Raw genomic sequence first — 25202 nt, 5'->3', positions numbered from 1 at the left:
GTATCAAATTTAAAAAAAGACAACCTGCTCTGCCATATCTTAGTCTAAATTATTTATATTATTTATATCTACTTAAGTTTTTTTTCTTTTTTTTTTAAACACACTAACTTGCACTAAGCACTAAAACACTGGAAAAAATGTTAAATGCCTCTATTTATTAGACTAACTAAACTTACCAGATACTGTATAAACTTAAGATTTGACCCTGATCTGATCCAGAAAAAAACCAACACTCACCAACTACGCACCAATCAGCTCCTTCCCTTATGACGGAATAAGCCATATTTCAAGAGATACACCATAATATGAATAGAATTCTGATATTTATTAATACATGATATACTGGGTTTAAAAATCTAAAGCTTCGGAGACACAGGCTGCAAACAGAAAACAGGCTTCTGAGATGGGATGGTTTGATAACAAAGTTGTAAACACCACAAGCTTTGAAATGGGAATTGATTGTTAATGCTAATATACAAAGGCCCTATTGAAATAGCAGTTTGGCGCTTCCGAAAGGTCTGCGGTTTGGAACCAACACAATGAAATGACCCAAGTAAAGTGTTAGAAACTGACACTTCGAATAGAAACACAGAATATTAAAAAACCATGTGCCTTGGTAAAAGTAACATCAATAAGACAGGAAACAAGATTAAATATGCAACCAATTGAGATAGCTAGAAAACAAGTAAACACTCTGGTTAAAGTGGTTTTAATTTACATATAGTAAATATGATATCTGCAGAACATTTTAAGATATGACTTCAATAGATGCACCAAGCAATCGCATTGTTTTTGTATTGAACTTGGAACACCACGGAGTCACAACGTCTGGTTATAACCAGTTAAGCCAATATTAAGAATTGAATGAAAAATCTTCGATAAGAATGACATCAAAGAGATAAATCTGTTTCTAGCCATTTTATGATGGTTTTCGGAACATCTAAAGGTAGGGACATAATTATGCATACAGTAGACAGGAATTTAAAAGTTAACAGCTAAATTGACAATAAGATCAGTAAGAATTCAACAGAGAGAATGAATAAGACAATTAGCTTACATCAGCAGGAAACTTCAAAGAATAAACCACTAAAAAAAGAGTTTAAAAGATAGAGCTTTTCAGATGAAAAGTCAGAAGCCGCTGAACGGGCAAGCGTTTCTCAACTTCACAAGCACGCTCTAAGTTTTTAACTTTAAGTTTCGGGTAATCAAGGTATTTGATTTTGGTGGATGTTCTGGATTTAGAAATAAGTAAGAAATGTAGAAATGTAACGAAGTAAAGATTTGAAAAATAAGGATCTCTGAGAAATAAGAAATGTAAGCTAATTGTTTTTGATCTGTTAATGTTGCGACTGACTCAACAGCTGTTAAATGAATGTTGGCTCTTAAATAAATCTATATATTTTTAGAATTGTCTCAGTGTATTTCTGTATCAATCTCATGAACCCAATTTCTGTACACTCTTTTGTAAGGAGTTGCAGAATTCTGGGGGGTATTCCAGACCCTCATAATATCCGGAAGGTTACAGTCTAGTTAAACTTATTAAAAGTGCTATCCTGAGGATTGTAACATCTTCAGTCGTTCCTTTCCTTTAGTGAGAGATAGCCTGAACCGTTAGACCCATTTAAGCGTCTTATAGAATTTGGCTATCTCTAACTTTAGTTGAAGGTGAACGTCTGGGGAATACGCCTGATCTGGGGTAGCCCAAAAAGGGCTAGGACTTGTAATTATCCCTTCACCCTTGTGATGACATCACTTTAGGTGTTTTTACCTCTCTCCCTGATGCTCATGCTCCCTCACCTCCAGGCTCTCCAATTTTTGAACTTAAAGCCCTCGGATTCTGCTGCTCCTCCCTTGAGTCCTGGGGTTCTGTGGCTCCACTCCTCCTTTTGAGTTGGACATCAGAAACTGCCTTCCTCCTCTCACAAAATTCCTACCATCACCAATTCTTCCACTTGCGATTCACTCCAATTGCGATTCACCCTGCTCTGTCTCCAAGCTCTGTGCTCTTACCTATCCAATTATAGCAAGAGCATCTCCGGCAATGGCTTTTCTTCCCACCACCATACAATCATCTCTGGAGTCTCCTAAGGATACATTGTTGGCCCTCTCCATTTCCTTAACAACGTGCTGCTCCTTGGTGACAAAAGTTAAGAGACATAGGGACAACTTCCACATGTACACCAATGACACGCAGTTCTACCTCTCTCAATCTCTACACTGCCTCTGTGCTGTTTGGCTGTTTGTCTGGCATTCTGTCCTAGATGACTTCTAACCTCTGCCAACTCAACATTGGGAAGACCGAGCTTGTGGCTATTTCCCCTTGTCTCCCTTCAAATAACCCATATCGCAAAAGTTTGGGGTGGGGGGTGGGGTGGTGCGGCACAGTACCGAATATGGCCTACGTTACTAAGTGTAGAGTCTTGAAGCAGCAAAAAGTCCTGAAGCAGCAAATCTATTTTATTAAGTCAATAAGTTAAAAATAAAGACCTATCTTGATAACATCAGCCTGTTCTTTAAGACTGACGGCACCTAAATAGCATTTCAGGAAATAGCAGTACCACCTATTTATGGGAGCGTTTTGCCCCTGAACTGCACCCAGCATTACTGGAGAAAATCTGATGCGAAGTCCGACATTCATTTACCTGAAATTTACATTACTACGTCTTCTTCAAGGGCACAAAGGTGCAGACATCACAAAAACCACTGAAGAAATTCAGGTACAGTGCTATTCAGAAGCAATATGTGGGCATCCATTTTTCCCTCTGGCACTGATTTTTCATGCGCCACTTGGGGGCAAGGCAGAGGGAAATCAGCCCGAACAGTTTTCACATATTTTTATGTTTCAATTGTAAAATAATTGCATTATGACTTTATCATTAATAAAATACAGCAATCAACATAATTTTGTTTCACGTTTTATGTGAGGTGAATTATTTTTTACGGTGCAACTAGAAAATCCATGGTTTGATGTTATTTTTCCCTAATCGTGTCTTTTGAGCAAGTCATAATTTCCTCACGCAGACCAATTTCATGAATGATGGACAGAGATTATGGCCCTTTCAATCTTTCATGTCATTAGTGCTGCTGTTGGCAGACAGCATAAAATAGACAACAAGCATATTTCAATATTCTTGACATGCCCTGCCAACAAATCAGATTTGGACAGAGTTTCTTGCAATTAATGTTTACTAACACACACCTAATATAAAAAGCACATTTTAAGTTTCCATAGATATATTTCTATCAGTGCTTCATCATACTCAGACATTTTAATTGCTTTTTGCATAACATTTCCAAAAAAGTTATGTGGTTATAGCCCAATATTTTTATACTTCTTCTATGTAAATAGCTGTAAAATATGCAAATTATGTTTGTTCTATATACATGCACATCATTAGAAAAATTTAAACCAGCTAAGAACAGGATCCTATGCCAACTATAGGCACTCAAAGCTGACTTTGCTGAATGTTTTTGACAGCTTCCACTTGTCTCATTTCCACGAGGGCAAGGTGCAGGGAAACAATGTTTTTATTGACTCAATAGTACTGTTCATCTCTCCCCGCCCCTCCCCCCACAAACCCTGGAGTACCTCCCGACTGCCAGTTCTCAAGAGAGGTAGGGATGGAGCATCACACCTCATAGTATTGCACTTTTTATTGTTGACTGTATTATTGCAACAGGGCACTTAGAAAATCAATTACGATTAGGCAGAGTCAACATGGTTTTATGAAATGGAAATCGTGTTTGACAAATTTATTAGAGTTTTTTGAGGATGTAACTAGCAGGGTAGATAAAGTAACCAGTGGATGTATGTATTTGGATTTTGAAAGGCATTCGGTAAGGTGCCACATAAAAGAGTGCTACGCACAAGATAAGGGCTCAGGGGGTTGGGGTAATATATTAGCATGATAGAGGATTGGTTAAAGGACAGAAAACAGAGAGTAGGAATAAACGGGTCATTTTCAGGTTGGCAGAATGTAACTAGTGGAGTGCGGCAAGGATTAGCACTGGGGCCTTAGCTATTTACAATCTCTGTTAATGACTTTGCTTAAGGGACTGAGTGTAATGTATCTAACTTTGCTAATGATACAAAAGTAGGTGGGAAAGTAAGCTGTGAGGAGGGCACAAAGTCGACAATTTTGCCGGTGCTCAGAGTGCGGATTCGGAGGCGGGTCCGCTGTCAAAATCAAAATGATTGACAGCAGGTTGGGAGCCCGCCTCCATATAAGTTTCCAAAGTGTCAGGTCTGCGATTTCAGAACAGACCCGACCCCAAGCAGTGGGGGGGTGGGGGGAAGCATTCAAGATAGTTAAATGCTTGTTAAACGCTTGTTAACTACTATTTTGCCAGCCTATTTCCATTTTACCACTTTTTTAACGAGGTTCACGTTCGGAGATCACGTCAGGTAAGTAGGTCAGGTTCTCTATGTCTCCTTATTGCTGTAAATAGGTGACAGCTGCAAAAGTGGTATGAAAGCTACCATTTCACAGCTGGTCACTTTCCAATGTCAGAAGCTTGAGCCTTCAGGGCTTGGAAGACACTTGTGAGCTGTATGCAGTTTGGAAGTGTTGAGTAAACTCTCTATCCACTGTCACCTCCTTGGAGCAAGCTCTCTCACCACTGACAGGTCGCTTCTGTCATCTCAACTTCAGATGCCATCTATTCCAGCAACATCGGTGCCCTTGAAAAAATCTCACGTTGGTCCCCAGAATCCCTCCACGATCAGCCCCAACACCAACATCACCAGGCACACCAACATCACCAATAACAACACCAACCTTCTCCGCAATCACCTGATGCTGCACAGGACACAGGGTATCAGCACCTGACAACATTGCTGCCTCGGAGTCCAAGGATGGCATCACCGTCGCCTGATTTACTGCACTTGACGCTGTACACCCTGGCTGCCAGATGATGCACCAGGTTGACACCACCCCACACCAACACCATAAAGCATCCCTACAATGTCTAAGCCATTCCTTTCACATTCATCACAATTGGTGAGGGGGCGGAGCTATGTCTCAACATTCACTGGAACTCACTAAGACACTTCCAAAGGTGAGCACAGATGTGCCCAATAAGGTAAAGTGTTGAAAATATAGATTTAAATGTTTGACAACACATTAACAGAAACTTCACATGAACATTGGCTAAACCACCCAAATGCCTACCCTTGTGTGTTGTTAGTTTGTATGCTTGCAGTAGAATGAGGGTGAGTGTGAGGGGTGGCTGGTGAGATGGGGAAGTGATAATGTAGATAGAGAGGGATGGGTGGAGGGACAAGGTAAGTTGGTGTGAGTAAAGATCTGCATAAGTAGGGTAGGGAAGGCAGAGTGATGGGGATGTGATGAGAGGCACAGCAGGATGAGGTTGAGTGTAGCTTTGTAGTAACATTTCATGATCTACTGAGATCATTGAAAGGTTTGCGCCACTGCAGCCTGGTCCTCCTGATAACATCCCTGTTTCTGCCCTCCTGTGCAATGTGCAACCAGGCTGCATTGATCTCCTGGGGAGGTCTCTTCCACCCATGGGAAGGGAAGAGAACCTCCCTGTGTGCTGTGACTCCCTCCATAAGCATATGGAGGGAGTCATGGGAGAGCCTGGGTGCAGCCATGCACCTTTGTGCAGTGCTAGTCAGTGTTCGCAGCACCTCAATGCTGTAGAACACTGAGAGCAGAACTTCCAAAATCAATTTGGACATGGCCCCTTTAAGGAAACCAGCTGATGACGTGTCATCAAATGACGTCATCAGACCCGCTTCCTATTAATTGGCCGGGAACCTCGCAGGACGGGTTTAACAAGCCCAATCAATGTAAAATCACTTGGAGAGTGCGGGCTGCAGTAGGCAGCAGGCTGGGACCGCGACACCAACCCCGGCCGCCCCGGACCCACCTCGGTCGGCAAAATCACAGCCAAAGAACCTGCAAAGAGATATAGATAGGTTAAGTGAGTGGGCAATAAGGTGTCAGATGGGAGTACAATGTGGGGAAATGTAAAGTTATTCACTTTGGTAGGAAGAATAGAAAAACAGAATCTTTTTTAAATGGCGAGAAGCTATTAAATGTTTTTGTTCAGAGGGATTTGGGTGTCATTGTACACAAAACACAGAAATTTAACATGCAGGTACAGCAAGGAATTAGGAAGGCAAATGCAATTGGTACAGGGCTTTGGTGAGACCACACCTGGAGTACTGTGCACAGTTTTGGTCTGAATACCTAAGGAAGGATATACTTGCCTTAGAGGGGGTGCAACGAAGGTGATTAGTTTGATTCCTGGGATGAGAGGGTTGTCCTGTGAGGAGAGATTGAGTAGATTGGGCCTATACTCTCTAGAATTTAGAAGAATGAGAGGTGATCTCATTGAAACATACAAGATTCTGGGATGGGTAGATGCTGAGAGGCTATTTCCCCTGGCTGGAGTGTCTACAACTAGGGGGCATAATCTCACGAAAAGGGGTCGGCCATTTAAGACCTTGATGAGGAGAAATTTCTTCACTCAGAGGGTTGTGAATCTTTGGAATTCTCTACCCCAAAAGGCTGTGGCTGCTGAGTCGTTGAGTATATTCAAGGCTGAGATAGATAGAGTTTTGGACTCTAGGGGAATCAAGGGATATGGAGATCGGGCAGGAAAGTGGAGTTGAAGTTGAGGATCAGCCATGATCTTATTAAATGGCAGAGCAGGATCGAGGGGCCGTATGGCCTACTCCTGCTCCTATTTCTTATGTCCTAATGGCAATGTAGTACTTGGTGCATTCTGTGATCTGCCACAGAAAAGTTGGCCATCAAATAAATACCGTTGTGATTCTGATAAATTTAAAGGTAGATAGTGGGGTAAATTCAAAACTCACCCGCTGCCCCAGAAAACAGGCCAGTGGTATTTGAACTCATTTTCTCGTGCCCTGATAGCTACATGAGTTTTGTGCCCTCTAACGAGGGAAGCTGGCCACTGCAGCAATCCCAGAGCTCTTTCATTCTGGCTGTTGGCGTCCATTGGGAAGGTAATGTACTGGTTTGCTGTGGCAAAGAGGGCATTGGTGACCTGTTTGATGTAGCTGTGTACTGCAGGCTAGGAGATGTGGGTGATGTCGCCTGTAGCAGCTTGGAAAGAACCTGTGGCAAAAAAGTTAAGGGCGGAGCTGACTTTGACAGCCACTAACAAAACCACGGCTTCCTGGTCCAACAGGCAGCTGGTCTTGTTGCAACGTGCCAGATAGGTTAGTAGCAGCCTGCCTGGTGAAGCGCAGCGTTCTCACACACTGCTCCTTCAAAATATCCAAGGCCTGTTGACCCTGCGAGTATCCCCATCGCCTGCAGTCTTCTAATAGGCCTACCTGATGCTTGTCCTAGTTGTTGAGGCTGCAGCTCCTCTTCCTGTTTGTCCATCCAAAGGGAGTGAAGCAAAAACAGGAACTAAGATAAGCAGTGAGTGCTTAATGAGGGTGGGTAAGGGGGGGGAAAAAATCAGAAAGAAGCAAATTGGAAGCTCAGAACTGCCTTAGAAATGCACTACTCACAGTAGCACACAGATTCTAATGATCTAAGTGCCTGCAGGTGAGTGCCCCTTTAAATGCAGCTTCCAGTCACGTCAATCACTTTGTGAAGCCTATCCGGCTGGAATTTATTCAGCAAGTTTGTCAGAGTGGAACTTCAGCCCTGCCCAGTTAAAATCACAATGGAGTCTTAATGATGTCATAGGACCCCGATTTTAATTTATTCATGAGGCCCCCCCCCCCCCCCAAGCCTCTTTCTGGCCAGTGCATTTACCACCTGAGTCAGCGTGTTTCATGGGGAATTGGGCAGCAAGTTGATTTTTGCAATTTTAACGCTCACCCGGCCCATTCCCATCAGCAGGGCCACCACTCATATCATCAAATATCTGGTACATCATACAGAAATAACTACAACCCAGAACATTGGAGGGAGGACATAAAAATGGCAATTGCAACTACAGCAAAACACTCAAGCAAGCCCAACTCACATAAAATGACTATAATAATCAATGATTAATAAAAAGGTAACTAAAATTGAAAATATAGATTCTATCAAGTCAGTACTTTGATAATGGCTATACTAGAAATTATTTTAAGTACAGCATCACTGTGAACAGGCTATTCATTTTCAAATGATCCCTGGTTCAAATATTTCCAACAAAGTGTTGGGGAAAATAACCCAATTTTCTTCAGATGACCCTACCTATGTTACATATACTGAACATCTGGCAAATGCAGCTGAAGTTCAAATGAAATTGCGTCAAGAGGATTCCCAAGCCTATTAAAACCAACTGCATGTGTTGATTGCGAGAGCCCTGGAGCTCTCAAGATATCAAAACTTGAAGAGCTAGAGGAAGTGATCTCTGACTACAAAGAGCACCATATTTACATAAATCTGAAATTTATTTTTAGAAGACAGATTTGTGGATGTTAATATAGATATCAGAGCCATGTATATATTCAAAATATGCCTGCAAAACCCACCGAATCGGAGACTAATCGGGAAGGCAAAACAAGCTTCATCTCTTGAGCAGACCTTGGTTATATGTGATTTCCTCAGCATGACAATAAACTCACAGGACAGATATGAACATCAGCACATCACCCACATAGTTTCATAACAGCATTCAAGATGGTATAATAAACCAGTTGTTTAATGAGGTAGGAGAGAGGCTAAATTCTATTTATCGGCTTAAGGACAGAAAACAGCGAGTTGAACCTTTATAAAGTGCTGGTTAGGCCACAGCTGGAGTATTGCATCCAGTTCTGGTCACCACACTTTAGGAAGGATGCAAAGGCCCTTGAGAGGGTGCAAAGGAGATTTACCAGAATGGTTCTGGGGATGGGGGATCTTAGCTACAAGGACAGGTTGGAGAAGCTGGATTTGTTTTCATTAGAGCAAAGGAGGTTAAGGGGTGATTTGATGGAGGTGTACAAGATTATGACAGGTTTGGATAGGCTAGACGGGGAAAGGCTGTTCCCACTAGTTGATGGTACAAGGACTAGGGGACACAGATTTAAAGGTTTTGGGCAAGAGATACAGGGGGGATGTGAGGGAAAACTTTTTTACGCAGCGAGTGGTGAGGGCCTGGAATTCGCTGCCGACGGAAGTGGTGGAAGCGGAGACTGGATTGGCACTTGAGGGAAATAAACTTGCAAGGCTACGGGGATAGAGCGGGGGAATGAAACTTACTGGATTGTTCTACAGAGAGCCGGCATGGACACAATGGGCCGAATGGCCTCCTTCTGAGCCGTATGACTCTATGACTATGACTCTTGGTATCAGAGATATCAGATGCACAGAGCATATGGTGATCGGGGTTTTATTTCTTCAACTAAGTTTAAGTGGGGAATCAAGACCAAGTGTAGTTCTCAGATGCAGTGGGGTTAAAGAGATAATTGGACCAGAGCACACAGATGTAATTCACTCCCCAATTTAAAGTTACACACTTCAGTCATAATTTTAATATTTTCATTATAAATTCCTATGTCCACGTGTGATGGAAAGTAAACTGCTCACACTTCAATTACATCATCCTACCAGTGGTGGTGCTGCAATAAAAAACTGATTGGCCTGGATTTTGCGGTAAAAATAACGGTGAGGCTAACAGTGTTCACCGTTATTAAGGAGTAAATCGGACAACAGCTTCCAGCAACCGCACAAGCACAGTTAAACATGGAAATCAGGAATTGCTGTCCGAGTTGACCTACTCCTCCAGAAGCTTCGCTATAACAGTATCTCACCGAGACACTCGTCATTTGAATACATGGAACGACCTGAAGTTGAGGTACTTGCACATGAGACACACATCAAACATGCCGGAAAAAGTTAGGCCTTCAAGTGTAAGCGAACTTTAATGGCGTAATAAGTCTTAATTACTGCCAAACAACCTCTCTGGCACTGAAAATTAACTTTTACAAGTGTGGAGTCTAATTCCTACAGATTTTAATGTTGGAGATTTTTTTTTAAATTTAAATAACTTTTTTTAACCTTTTCTTTCTGTCTCTTTTATCTCTCTCAATCCAATAGCTATTTTTCGACCGGAGCAGACACGGTGGGCCAAATGGCCTCCTTCTGTGCCATAAATATCTATGATTCTATGATTGTTCTTTCCCTCTCTTTATTTTGCTTACTCTACATGATTTGACATTGAACTATTCTAACTTACACTTCCTGGTTTAGACTCTGCGTGTCTCAGTGAGGATTCTTCAATTTGATTGGTTAAGGAGACACACCGTTGCTTGTCCTGTTCACAGGTCCCAGATCCCCTGTAGAGGGTGCCGCGCTGTTTTGGCACGTTCCAGTGCAAAAGCCCACAGAAAGTCTGTAGGCAAGTGTAAGTGTAATGAACAGCTAGCACCGTTCATTCGCCACTGACCACAAAATCCGGGCCAATATGTTTAATGTTATTAGATTATTAATAGATTAAGAGAATGTATTAATAGATTAAGTGAACGGGCAAAACTGTGGCAAATGGATTTCAATATAAACAAGTGTGGGGTCATCCACTTTGGACCTACAAAATGATTGAACAGAGTACTTTCTAAATGGTGAACAGTTAGAAGTCCAAGGAAGTCCAAAGAGACTTGGGGGTTCATGTACCTAAATCATTAAAATGTCATGGACAGGCACAAAAAATAATCAAAAAGGCTAATGGAATGCTGGCCTTTATATTTGGGGATTAGAATACAAGGGATTAGAAGTCATGCTACATCTATATAAAGCCACACTTGGGATACTGTGTTCAGTTCTGGACACCTTAGGAAGGATAAATTGGCCTTGGAGGGAGTGCAGCGTAGATTTGTTAAAATGATACCTGGATTCCGAGGGTTAAATTATGAGGTGAGATTACACAAAGTAGGGTTGTATTCCCGGAATTTAGAAGATTAATGGGTGATTTGATTTAAGTTTTCAAGATATTAAGGGGAACTGATAGCGGAAGTAGTCAGAAAATATTTCCATTGGTTGGGGCATCCTCAACTAGGGGAGGTAGCCTAAAAATTAGAGCCAGGCCTTTCAGGAGTGAAGTTAGAAAACACTTCTACATGCAGAGGGTGGTAGAAGTTTGGAACTCTCTTCTGCAAAAGGCAGTTGAGGCTGGGTCAATTGTTAATTTTAAATCTGATATTGTTAGATTTCTGTTAACCAAATGTATTAAGGGAATGTGGGGCAATGGTGAGCATATGGAGTTAGGTCACAGATCAGCCATGATCTCATTGAATGGTGGAATAGGTGCGAAGGGCTAAATGGCCTACTCCTGTTTCTATGTTGGAATACTACAATTATGTTCTTGGTTATATTATTGTAGCTTGTGTAACTTTGTGTACTTGTTCATCAAAAAAACTATGTTTTGTTGGTAATAATACTGCTAGCAGAGGAAAATACCACTGATGCGCTATCGATTCTAATAAAAGGCCGAGTAGAGTTCAGAACAACAGGCTTTTATTAACTACTGAATGCAACTACAAACAGATCAGGACTATACCTCTAGTGGACGACCAAACGGCAGAGAGCTGCCGTGCAGCCGTCCTTATACCAGGTAGCCAAGGGCGGAGTCAGCTGAGGCATAGTCAGGTATAACAGTGAAACAAGAGTGAACGACAACAACAACAACAACAAGTGAACACAGTGAACGACAGTGGTTTACCACAACCACACCTTGGGTATGACATTTCTCGGTCCACTATTTTAACTGACTTATTTTAATCTGGCCAATATCACCAACAGTGATTTTTAACCTTATACCTTTACAAGTTCCTTTGGCATTTTTTTTTTTTTTGAACGGTCAAATAAAAAAGTAATTCTAAAGCAATGGGCTTCTTACCTCTAGAACTAACCAGAGGTGACCACCAGATTTGAAGTCTGCTTTGTAGAACATTCCATAAAATCTCACAACATTTGGATGATTTGAAAGTGACTGCAGGATGCTATATTCTGCTTCAATTTCTTCAACAACCTAAGGAAATGGTAACCACAAATCAATACACTGAAACAAATTAGGACAGTAAGACTCTGGATCAAATCGCACAGATTTTTAGTGCAAGCTGTCCGAATGCAATAAAGAAATCAAATGATAGTAATAGCAGTAACTTCACGTGTTCAGTCCTAGGATTGACCATGACTTTAAATTTTCTTTGACACAGGTGAGATAACATCTCTTATTTCTCTTTTACAGAAGGCTTTATTTCCTGATAATTAACAGCCGATTCTGGGTCCTGCATAAGAGATTAGCGTGCAAAGTTAAAGCACATGGGATTGGGGGTAAGGTACTGACTTGGATAGAGAACTGGTTGGCAGACAGGAAGCAAAGAGTTGGAATAAACGGGTCTTTTTCCGAGTGGCAGGCAGTGAATAGTGGGGTACCGCAGGGATCGGTGCTAGGACCCCAGCTGTTCACAATATATATTAATGATCTAGACGAGGGAACTAGATGTAATGTCTCCAAGTTTGCAGACGACACAAAGCTGGGTGGGCGTGTGTGCTGTGAGGAGGATGCAGAGAAACTCTAGTATGATTTGGACAGGTTGGGTGATTGGGCAGATGCATGGCAGATGCAGTATAATGTGGATAAATGTGAGGTTATCCACTTTGGTGGCAAAAACAGGAAGACAGATTATTATCTGAACGGCAACAGATTGGGAAAATGGGAAGTGCAACGAGACCTGGGTGTCCTTGCGCACCAGTCGCTGAAGGTAAGCATGCAGGTGCAGCAGGCAGTTAAGAAGGCAAATGGTATGTTGGCCTTCATAGCGAGAGGATTCGAGTACAGGAGCAAGGATGTCTTGTTGCAGTTGTACAGGGCCTTGATGAGACCACACCTTGAGTATTGTGTGCAGTTTTGGTCGCCTTATCTGAGGAAGGATGTTCTTGCCATGGAGGGAGTACAGTGAAGATTCACCAGACTGATACCTGGGATGGCAGGAATGACGTATGGAGAGAGATTGGGTTGATTAGACTTATATTCGCTAGAGTTTAGAAGAATGAGAGGGGATCTCATTGAAACTTATAAAATTCTAACAGGACTGGACAGACTAGATGCACGAAGGATGTTCCCGATGGCGGGGGAGTCCAGAACCAGGGGTCACAGTCTAAGGATAAGGGGTAAGCCATTTAGGACTGAGATGAGGAGGAATTTCTTCACCCAGAGAGTGGTGAACCTGTGGAATTCTCTACCACACAAGGCAGTTGAGGCCAATTCATTAAATATATTCAAGCAGGAGTTAGATATATTTCTTAATGCTAAAGGGATCAAGGGATATGGGGATCAGGGACAGGGTACTGAATTTGGATGATCAGCCATGATCTCATTAAATGGCGAACAGGCTTGAGGGGCTGAATGGCCTACTCCTGCTCCTATCTTCTATGTTTTCTATGTAAAGTGGATGCTAACAATTTGGGAATGGGGTGGAAACCAGTCATGCTGAATCTGCACCCATTTTGTGCATCACGCTTATTTCTGGTTCACGCGAATGCAGGGAGCTCCCACCTGAAACAGGTGGGTGTTTACTTATAATATCAGAATGAAATTACCACGATGTCATATTCGGCAGAAATGCAATATTCTAGCATTCGTGCCCACAGAACTCTGGTTCACATTCCTGTACATTGAAAATTGATGTCTAAGGTTGCTAGGGCCAGAGCTATGCTAAAGTGGATTTAGGAGCCTACCTGAAGATTGCAGTGAGCGTTTACAACTTTGATTTATGTGATCAGAGACATTTGGGGTGAATTTCTGCAGGGGTTTTCCCTCTCATCTGCCATTACTTCAGCAAAAGAGCTGCAGAAAACCCAAATGGTGTAAAGATAATTTATGCCACTTTTCCAGGGCTTCTGCAGCTGTTTCACTGAAGTTATGATGGACGAGCAGGAGAGACCTTGCAGAAATTTATCCTCATTGTGGCAATTATTGTGATGCAGCCATTTTCTGCCAACTACAACAATAGTTACACAACAGGTTTCCGCATAAGGAACTCTCTGCACTTGTGTTTTTCGGAGGAAGAGGAATATCAGCAGAGTCAGGTTGCAATGGAGATGTTCTGTGCCAACCCAGCAGTACTCTCACACCTGCATCCATAGACACTGATGTACATACTTTGTCAGAGATTCCAATTCTCAAGGAAGGCCATAGCAGTAGTCCTGATGGCATGATTATAATATGTGAAGACTTACCTCACCTTAATCTGGGTGGTTCTTCAGAAGCACCCCATAATATGTCATGCTTTAAATTATACTAGTTGAAATTAGGTGGTCAACAGCTACTAAGTTAGATTGGCAGCATCCACCAAAGTGCCATCAACCATATATTAGCGTGTCTACCTAGCAATAATTGTGTCAGAATTTACTTCACAAGCTCTGGGTCAGCAGAAAGCCAGATGCAGAGCTGTGCTCTCTTCTGCAAGGACAACTGCAGCTAGCAAGCAACAATGGATGATACAGCCAGTTACTAGTCTCCTTCCAGGCATGCTGCAATGCTAACCTCATAGAATCATCGGGGAAGAATGACCTGGAGTGAAAAACATGGCCACCTTCCTTGCAACAAACCAAAGCAGCATAACCTCCACTTAAACAGCCATCAAATAGGGTGCCGGGCTGCTCCATTATGCCTGATGTACCCCTACATTGTTTGTACCTTCACTTCATTTTTGCCTGTTACTTATTTTGTCTCTCCCTCTTCAGTCTTGGCAAAGGCTGTCAATGGATTGAAATGCTTTTTTGAAGCCTTCGCAAAGTCTCTAGCATCAACTGTCCACCCCATCCCCTCCCATTGCTGCTAAGTGTCTTTTAATTTCACCTAAATTGTAATTTTTCAGCTCCTCCCTTCCTTAGGCTAGCTTGCTGCACAAGACCAAAGATACATGTGGAGCTATAAATAAGTAAGCCAATCAACATTACTAATTGTGTGCAATCAGCAAGCAATACTTCTGGTCAGCTCTGGAATATAGGAACAGGAGTAGGCCATTGAGCCCCTCGAGCCTGTTCCGCCATTCAATGAGAACATGGCTGATCTGTGACCTTACTCCATATACCGGATGGATGGGCTTTGGAGCATTCACGATGCTGAGAGGGTCGTGGATAACACGTTTGATGAGGTGGTCACACCGCAGGTAAGGGCTGCACAGGCAAAAGGGAAATGGGTGACCATCAGGCAGAGCAGTAGAGGCAGGCAGGTAGTGCAGGGGACCCCTGTGGCCGTCCCCCTCTCAAACAGGTATACCGATTTGGATACTGTTCAGGGGGATGACTTACCAGAGGAAGGCAGCAGCAGCCAACTTCCCGGCACCAGGGGTGCTTCTGCTGCTCAGGAAGGGAGGAAAAAGAGTGGGAGAGCAATAGTGGTAGGGGATTCTATCGTAAGGGGTACAGATAGGCGTTTCTGTGGCCGTAGACATGACTCCAGGATGGTTTGTTGCCTCCCTGGTGCCAGGGTCAAGGATGTCACTGAACGGCTGCAGGGCATTCTGAAGGGGGAGGGTGAACAGTCAGAGGTCGTGGTTCACATTGGGACCAATGACATGGGTAGGAAGAGGGATGAGGTCCTGCAGCAAGAATTTAGGGAGCTAGGTAGCAGATTAAAGCGCAGGACCTCAAAGGTTGTAATCTCTGGATTACTCCCGGTGCCACGTGCTACTGAGTATAGGAATAGGAGGATAGAGCAGATGAATGCGTGGCTAAAGAGTTGGTGCAGGAGGGAGGGCTTTAGTTTCCTGGATCACTGGGCCTGCTTCTGGGGAAGGTGGGACTTGTACAAGTCGGACGGGTTGCACCTGAACCAGAGCGGGACAAATATCCTTGCGGGGAGGTTTGCTAGCACTGTTCGGGGGGGTTTAAACTAAAATGGCAGGGGATTGGGAACCTGAGCAGGGAGACAGAGGAAAGGGAAACAGGGATAAAAGCAAAAGATAGGAAGGAGAAAAACAAAAGTGGCAGTCAGAGAAATCAACGGTTTAAATCAAACGTGGCCACAGTAAATAATAATTCTAATAGGTCTAAGAGCGTTAAAAAAACAAGCCTGAAGGCTTTGTGTCTTAATGCGAGGAGCATTTGTAATAAGGTAGACGAATTGGCTGCGCAAATAGAGGTAAACGAATATGATTTGGTTGGGATTACGGAAACGTGGCTCAAGGATGGCCAAGACTGGGAACTCAACATCCAGGGGTATTCGATATTCAGGAAAGATAGGCAAAAAGGAAAGGGAGGTGGGGTAGCATTACTGGTTAAAGAAGGGATTAATACAATTGTAATGAAGGATATTAGCTCTGATGATGTGGAATCTGTATGGGTAGAATTGAGAAATACTAAGGGGAAAAAAAATTAGTGGGAGTGGTATATAGACCTCCCAACAGTAAGGCGGAGGTTGGGGATGGCATTAAAAGGGAAATTAAAGAAGCGTGCAATAAGGGCACAGCAGTCATCATGGGTGACTTTAATCTACATATAGATTGGGCCAACCAAATTAGTAACAATACTGTGGAGGAGGAATTCCTGGAGTGTTTATGGGATGGTTTCCTGGACCAATATGTCGAGGAACCAACCAGAGATCAGGCCATCTTAGACTGGGTATTATGTAACGAGAAAGGATTAATTAGCAATCTTGTTGTACGAGGCCCCTTGGGTCTGAGCGGTCATAATATGATCGAATTCTTCATTAAGATGGAGAATGAAGTAGTTGACTCAGAGACTAGGGTCCTCAATTTAAATAAAGGAAACTACGATGGTCTGAGGAGCGAGTTGGGTAGGATTGATTGGGGAATGGCACTCAAAGGGTTGACGGTGGATAGGCAATGGCAAATATTCAAAGACCAAATGGATGAGCTACAGAATTTGTTCATCCCAGTTTGGCATAAAAATAAAACAAAAAAGGTGACTCAACCGTGGCTAACAAGGGAAATTAGGGACAGCATAAGATCCAAGGAGACGACATATAAATTGGCCAGAAAAAGCAATAATCCTGAGGATTGGGAGCAGTTTAGGATTCAACAAAGGAGGACAAAGGGATTAATTAAGAAAGGGAAAATAGAATATGAGAGTAAGCTTGCAGGGAACATAAAAACCTACTGTAAAAGCTTTTATAGATATGTGAAGAGAAAAAGATTGGTGAAGTCAAGCGTAGGTCCCTTGCAGTCAGAATCAGGGGAATTTATAATGGAAACAAAGAAATGGCAGACCAACTAAATTCATACTTTGGTTCTGTCTTCACAAGGGAGGACACAAATAACCTCCCAGAGATGCCGGGGAACATAGGACCTGATGAAAGGGTGGAACTGAAAGAAATCAGTATTTGTAGGGAAATGGTGTTTAGGAAATTGATGGGACTGAAGGCCGATAAATCCCCAGGGCCTGATAATCTACATCCCAGGGTACTTAAGGAAGTGGCCCTAGAAATAGTAGATGCATTGCTGGTCATCTTCCAGAACTCGATAGACTCTGGAACAGTACCCATGGATTGGAGGGTAGCTAATGTTACCCCACTATTCAAAAAAGGTGGTAGAGAAAAAGCGGGGAATTATAGACCGGTAAGCCTGACATCGGTAGTGGGGAAAATGCTAGAATCTATTATAAAAGATGTAATAGCAGAGCACTTGGAAAGCAGTGACTGGATCGGACAAAGTCAACATGGATTTACAAAAGGTAAATCATGCTCGACTAATCTACTGGAATTTTTTGAGGATGTAACTGGTAAAATAGACAAGGGAGAACCAGTGGATGTGGTGTATTTGGACTTTCAGAAGGCTTTCGATAAGGTCCCACATAAGAGATTAGCGTGCAAAATTAAGGCACATGGGATTGGGGGCAAGGTATTGACTTGGATAGAGAACTGGTTGGCGGACAGAAAGCAAAGAGTTGGAATAAACGGGTCGTTTTCCGAGTGGCAGGCAGTGACTAGTGGGGTACCGCAAGGATCGGTCCTAGGACCCCAGCTGTTCACAATATATATTAATGATCTGGACGAGGGAATTGGATGTAATATCTCCAAATTTGCAGACGCCACAAAGCTGGGTGGGAGGGTAAGCTGTGAGGAGGATGTCGTGAAACTCCAGTACGATTTGGACAGATTGGGCAGAAACATGGCAAATGCACTATAATGTGGATAAATGTGAGGTTATCCACTTTGGTGGCAAAAACAGGAAGGCAGATTATTATTTGAATGGCAATAGATTGGGAGAAGGGGAAGTGCAAAGAATCACAGAATCACAGAAACCCCACAGTGCAGATAGAGGCCATTTCGGCCCATCGAGCCTGCACCGACACATATCCCACCCGATCCCCGCAACCCCTACACCAACACATATCCCACCCTATCCCTGTAAACCAACGTATTTAATCCCCCTAACACTAAGGGTCAATTTATCATAGCCAATCAACCTAACCTGCACATCTTTGGACTGTGGGAGGAAACCGGAGCACCCGGAGAAAACCCACGCAAACACGGGGAGAATGTGCAAACTCCACACAGACAGTCACCCGAGGCCGGATTCGAACCCGGGTCCCTGGCGCTGTGAGGCAACAGTGCTAACCACTATGCCACCGTGCTGGGTGTTCTTGTGCACCAGTCGCTGAAGGTAAGCATGCAGGTGCAGCAGGCGGTTAAGAAGGCAAATGGTATGTTGTCCTTCGTAGCAAGAGGGTTCGAGTACAGGAACAAGGATGTCTTGCTGCAGTTGTACAGGGCCTTGGTGAGACCGCACCTTGAGTATTGTGTGCAGTTTTGGTCACCTTACCTGAGGAAGGACGTTCTTGCCATGGAAGGAGTGCAGCGAAGATTCACCAGGCTGATACCTGGGATGGCAGGAATGACGTATGAGGAGAGATTGTGTCGATTGGGCTTATACTCACTGGAGTTTAGAAGATTGAGAGGGGATCTCATCGAAACCTATAAAATTCTGTCAGGCCTGGACAGACTAGATGCAGGAAGGATGTTTCTGATGGCCGGGGAGTCCAGAACCAGGGGTCATAGTCTAAGGATAAGGGGTAAGCCATTTAGGACTGAAATGAGGAGGAATTTCTTCACCCAGAGAGTGGTGAACCTGTGGAATTCTCTGCCACAGAGGGCGGTGGAGGCCAGTTCATTAAATATATTCAAAAAAGAGTTGGATATATTTCTTAAGGCTAAAGGGATCAAGGGATATGGGGAGAAGGCAGGGACAGGGTACTGAATTTGGATGATCAGCCATGATCTCATTGAATGGCGGAGCAGGCTCGAAGGGCCGAATGGTCTACTCCTGCTCCTATCTTCTATGTTTCTATGTTACCTGCCTTTGGCCCATATCCCTTAATGCCTTTGGTTAACAAAAATCTATCAATCTCAGATTTAAAATTAACAATTGATCTAGCATGAATTGCTGTTTGCGGAAGAGAGTTTCAAACTTCTACCACCCTTTGTGTGTAGAAGTGTTTCCTAATTTCACTCCTGAAATTTTTAGAATATGCCCACTAGTTCTAGAATCCCCAACCAGCAGAAATAGTTTCTCTCTATCTACCCTATCTGTTCCCCGTAATGTCTTGAAAACTTCGATCAGATCACCCCTTAACCTTCTAAATTCTAGGAAATACAACCCTAGTTTGTGTAATCTCTCCTCGTAATTTAACCCTTGGAGTCCAGGTATCATTCTGGTAAACCTACACTGCACTCCCTCCAAGGCAAATACAGGAAACTCTCTCTTAACCGGCAAAATTCAGGAGTAGGTTCAGGTAAGTTTTATTTTATTATATATTAGTGGCCGTGTAACCGGGGTTCCTGCACCTGTGGCCGTGCAACAGGGACACCTGGATCTGTGACCGTATAACCAGGACTCATGCACAAGTGCCATGTAACTGGGGCTCCAGCACCTGTGGCCATGTACGGGGCTCTCGTACCTTAGTAAGTATACCTCTCTGTAATCCGGACTTTTTGATCAACCGGCACCACGCCGGTCCCGTCGGTGCCGGATAAAAAAAAGAGTTTCCTGTATATCCTTCCTGAGGTGTGGTGCCTAGAACTGCTCACAGTACTCCAGGTGAGGTCTAACCAGGGTTTTGTATCACTGCAGCATAACTTCTACCCCCTTGTATTCTAGTCCTCTAGATATAAAGGTCAGCATCCCATTTGTCTTTTTAAAAATATTTTCTGTGCCTGTTTATGACATTTTAATGATTTATGTACCTGGACCCCCAAGCCTCTTTGGACCTCCACTGTTTTTTTAGCTTTTCGCCATTTAGAAAGTACCCTGTTCTATCCCTTTTAGGTCTAAAGTGGATGACCTCACATTTGCCTACATTGAAATCGATTTGCCACAGTTTTGCCCATTCACTTAATCTATCAATATCCCATTGTAATTTTATGCTTTCATCCACACTGCCTACAATGCCGCCTATCTTTGTGTCATCAGCAAATTTGGAAATGTGGCTTTCTATGCCATCATCTAAGTCGTTAGTAAATACTGTGAATAATTGAGGCCCCAACACAGATACTTGCGGGACACCACTAGACACATCCTGCCAGTTAGAGTACCTGCCCATTATCCCTACTCTCTGTCTCCTACCACTCAGCCAATTTCCTAACCAGGTCAGTAATTTGCCCTCAATTCCATGGGCTTCTAACTTAGTTAACAGTCTCTTATGTGGGGCTTTATCAAATGCCTTCTGGAACATGCCTTCTGCATGTGTTTCTAGCCATTCTGAATTGAACTTAAGAGAGAGAGAGAAAATCTAGGCTAGCACATGACAACACAGGATCTGACTTTGAGAAAGGAAAATAAAAATAAAATCAAGCATTACCCTTCTTACTCCACAAAAGGCAAAACTTTTGTTCATCTACCATTGAGTTAAATTGGCAAAGGACTGCAGCTGGAATGTCACACCCTGATTTTGGGTGAAGGGGCAAGTAAGCTTAAATCACTGAAATGGGCTCAACAGCTTGTGAAATAAGTTGCAATGGTGATTTGGGTCCATGGAAATAGGCCAAGACTTGGAGCTGCTCCCCATTTTCCCTTCTATTCTCTCCATTGTGTGTAACTGCATATGTGTTCTGCCATCCACAATTATACTGCATGAAACAATATCTTGTGGAAATTCTATTCCTACTTGCACTGTGAAAAATAGGTTTACACAAGCTAGTCTATTCAGAACTTTTATTTGGATTGGTAGCTCAATACCTGGCTCTGTGAGCTACATTCATTCATGGTGCTACATGTGTACTTGTGCAGAGAAATTCACGTGTAGCAATAGCACTGACAAAAGTGTGTGTATAACAGGGAAAAGTGACATAATTTCAGTTAAAGAGCACACATTGTTTACAAGATACAATTCAAAAGGAGTATCTTGCAATAGCAGAAAGGATATTCAAGTTATGAACAAAACTACATAAAAATTCCAAGTACTAACACTGATAGGGTCCAGTACTTTGACTGCAGCTTGGCTACCATCTTTCTTATTAGAAACTTTGTAGACTTTTCCATAGGTTCCTTTTCCAATTGTCTCTATTATTTCCCAGATATCTGTGGGATCTGCCAATCTCTCAAGCTCAATCATGTTGGTATTGTACAAGAAACCACCATAAAACAACTTCCTGCAAAATAAAAAAAAAATCATTAATATCTCAGATATTATAAGACTTAAAGCTGCTGTGACTTTTGTGTTTTTTTCCTGTAGATAGGGCTGAGATACAGCTTACCTTTGAAAACAAAATAAACTTCCTAACATGATTAACTTTTAAAGATGGTGCAGTTTTCTATAACTCACTACCAAAATAACAATTCTCAAAATTTAATCTATGAAAGCCAACATCATAAATATCACACAGTCTACATAACATTGTAGCAGCACTCAAAAGGAAGCTGGGCATGTTCATGAGAGTGGCAACATAATAATAATTGCATATAAAAGGAAGGTGTATCAATGGGGGATGTGTCATCCAGCCACACTAATCTCCTGAAACTTGTTTGATCGCCTTTCGGGGTAGGAGAGGAATTTTCTACTGTTGTTTTCCTAAATTAGCCTGAGGCTTTTTCTCCGTGTTTTTGCCTCTCCCAGGATTTCAGATCAATTTCAGATCATAACCTTGGCCCCATTACATTTTTTCTTGTAATTTTTCCACTCCTTTTCTCCCCCCCTCCCTTTCCTTTTGTTTCTCTCTCACACCTAGTAGCTATCTCTTGCCCTGCCAGTACACTTTACCCCTAATCTCAGCCTATTACCATCTCGTCTAGCTTCTAATACCTTTTATTGTCTCTTTTACTTTTTTTTCTTTCACTTCTTTTGTCCGATCACAGCCCTGCCTTCAATCTATTTTCTTTTCTTTCCAGTTTTGAAGAAGGGTTCGACCCGAAACGTCAACTCAAATTTCTCTCCACGGATGTTGCCTGACCTGCTGAGTTTTTCCAGCATTTTCTGTTGTTATTTCGGATTTCCAACATCTGCAGTATTTTGCTATCGTACTGCATAGCTGTGAGTTGGAGGAGAGGAAGGGGGGCAAATGGGGTGATGCTGTGCATAACTTACACCATGCCAGTAAAGGACAGGCTCGATGGACCAGTTGGTCTTTACCTATCGTTTTTCATGCGTTTCGTAGATTAATTACCTCAGAGCTTGAAGGCCTGTGGGAATGGTCAGAATTCCTGCACCTGATTACGATTCAGTGACCCTGATAGAAGTATGCACGTGTGCACATTAAGGGAGGATAGCTTCAGGCATGATTATGAGACCACTTTCCCATCTCCTTAAAAAGCTTATAATATTCACTGTTCTGTCTCAGTTATGACAAATAGCCAGTTGAGTGAGTTAGTGAAAGAACATTACCATCTCCACGTAACTCACTGCCTTCAAAAAAAGAGAATAAGACAAAAACTTGCACTTGAATACCGTTGGCAGAATATGGCATTTTTGGTGGGGAGGTTACATTTAGCATTTTATCACCACAACACACTTCCTAATCTGGGTTTACACAGCGTAAACATTTATCACTAATGAACTACACCAATTTGTCCAATTATGAGGGAGTGGATGTATTAACTTTATTTAGATAGCCATTTAAACTGCTTCTACCAGCACAACTATAAGTTAAATTCAAACAAGCTTTTTTTATTTTACAAACTTAAATCAATACTTGCAAAAATATACAATGTGCAATAAAAATGAGTGTTTAAATGCATTACAATTCATCTTGAAGCAATACAAATTGCATTTTGTGACACTGCTAAGTTCCAATATTTGTAGCAATCCTATTGTTTAATCAGTTCTTATGCTGCAGTATACTGTGGATAACAATATCAATTTTTGGAGTAGTTTGAGAAGACGGCATAGTGTTGTAGGGTTGGACTCTCCTGTGATTGTCAGAGACATGGCACGGTATGACTTGTACCCACTCACGTGATTCCACCAGCACCTAACTGTATTTTCCTTTGAGAGTGCGACGCCTCTGCATATGTAGGGCAGGTTTGAAACAGGAGTTCTGCTCCTGTCTGAGAGGAAGGATAATTGGAGCTAGGTGCAGCAGTTGAAATGACCAAAAGTACAACAGGTAGACAAGAAGGAAGGGGGATTGGGGGCGGCGGGGGAGAGAGGAGAGGAAGGCAGACAGATATGGGAAAGTGCAAGGTCATCACTTTGGATCCAAGAAAAACAAATTGGAATATTTTCTTAATTGCGAGAGACTAGGATCTGTGAAGGAGCAAAGAGACCTGGGTGTCCATATACACAAATCACTAAAAGCTAGTGGATAGGTATAACAATGAACCAAAAAGGCTAATGGAATGTTGGCCCTTATCTCAAGCGGGATGGAATACAAAAGAGGAAGATATGCTTCAGCTGTACAGAGTCTTGGTCAGACCCTATCTGGAGTAGTGTTCAGTTTTGGGCACCGCACCTTAGGACGGATATATTGGGCCTGGAGGAAGTACAGCACAGGTTCACCAGAATGATACTGGAGCTTAAAGCATTAATTATGAGGACAGATTGCATAAACTTGGCTTGTACTCCCTTGAGTTTAGAAGATTACGTGGTGATCTAATCAATATGTTTAAAATAATAAAAGGGATTTGATAGGGTAGATAACAGAGAAACTATTTCCTCCGGTGGGGGAATCCAGAACAAAGGGACACAATCTTAATATTAGAGCCAGGCCATTCAGGAGTGAAATCAGGAAGCGCTTATTCACACAAAGGGTAGCGGAAATATGGAACTCTCTCCCCAAAAAGACTATGGATGCTGGGTCAATTGAAATTTTCAAGACTGAGATCAATAGAATTTTATACAGTACAGTAAGGGTCTCGAGGGATATGGATCAAAGACGGGTAAAAGAACAGATCAGCCATAATCTGATTGAATGGAGGAACAAGCTCGAGGGGCTGAATGGTCTACTCCTGTTTCTACCATTTCACTCTCCTATATCACATTTCCTGCAATGTTTAAGCGAGAAATGAAGAGAGTGCTGCAGAGCCTGCACCTGCTGGAATGTTCAAAGGGAATGTCTTCATACACCTGGGTGACAGACATGGTAAATTAGTCAGTAGCATGTCTAGATTTGTGTTCCTTGTAAAAGAGAACCCCCACTCCCCACACACACACTCCCACTCCCCACCCCACTCCCCCCCACTCACCACTCTCCCAACCCCCCCAGCCCCAACCTCCCCACTCCCCCCACACCCTTACTCCCCACTCCCCCCATACACCCCCACACTCCCCAACAGTCCCCCACACCTCCCCACTCCTCCGCCCGACACCCCCCACACCTCCCCCATACCACCACACCCCCCCCCACCCCCCACACCTCCCCACCCCCGCCTCCACTCGCCCACACCCCCACCTCCACTCGCCCACCTCCACTCACCCACCTCCCATCCCCCACCTCCCATTCCCCACACACCCCCACCTCCCATTCCCCACACACCGCCACCTCCCATTCCCCACACACCCCCACCTCCCATTCCCCACACACCCCCACCTCCCATTCCCCACACACCCCCACCTCCCATTCCCCACACACCCCCACCTCCCATTCCCCACACACCCCCACCTCCCATTCCCCACACACCCCCACCTCCCATTCCCCACACACCCCCACCTCCCATTCCCCACACACCCCCACCTCCCATTCCCCACACACCCCCACCTCCCATTCCCCACACACCACCCCTCCCATTCCCCACAGCCCCTCCAAACACCCCCCCACTCACTCCCACTCCCGCCCCCACACACCACCCGCTCCCCACACCTCCCCACTCCCCCCACCCCCCCACA

At 43.3% G+C, this 25202-nt stretch overlaps 1 protein-coding gene across 9 annotated transcripts in view; it reads right to left on the bottom strand.

Moving 5' to 3' along the window:
- The window catches only part of myo3b (myosin IIIB), an 884551-nt gene that overhangs the window by 743811 nt on the left and 115538 nt on the right, over positions 1-25202 (bottom strand). For 8 of the 9 annotated variants that reach the window (XM_085986241.1, XM_085986242.1, XM_085986237.1 and 5 more), the window contains exons 2-3: positions 21351-21534; positions 11815-11946 (exon numbers count right to left, since the gene is read on the bottom strand). In XM_085986241.1, coding sequence (XP_085842367.1) covers positions 11815-11946; positions 21351-21497 — 279 coding nt within the window. In that variant the 5' untranslated portion in view covers positions 21498-21534. Of the gene's footprint in view, positions 1-7330; positions 7598-11814; positions 11947-21350; positions 21535-25202 lie in introns of those variants that run through there. The other variant, XM_085986240.1, reaches the window with a different exon arrangement.

This window comes from Somniosus microcephalus, chromosome 4 (assembly GCF_052327205.1).
Source record: "Somniosus microcephalus isolate GS21.2 chromosome 4, FLI_Smic_1.0, whole genome shotgun sequence".
Classification (NCBI taxonomy): domain Eukaryota; kingdom Metazoa; phylum Chordata; class Chondrichthyes; order Squaliformes; family Somniosidae; genus Somniosus; species Somniosus microcephalus.
This window is presented reverse-complemented; position numbering and strand designations above follow the sequence as displayed.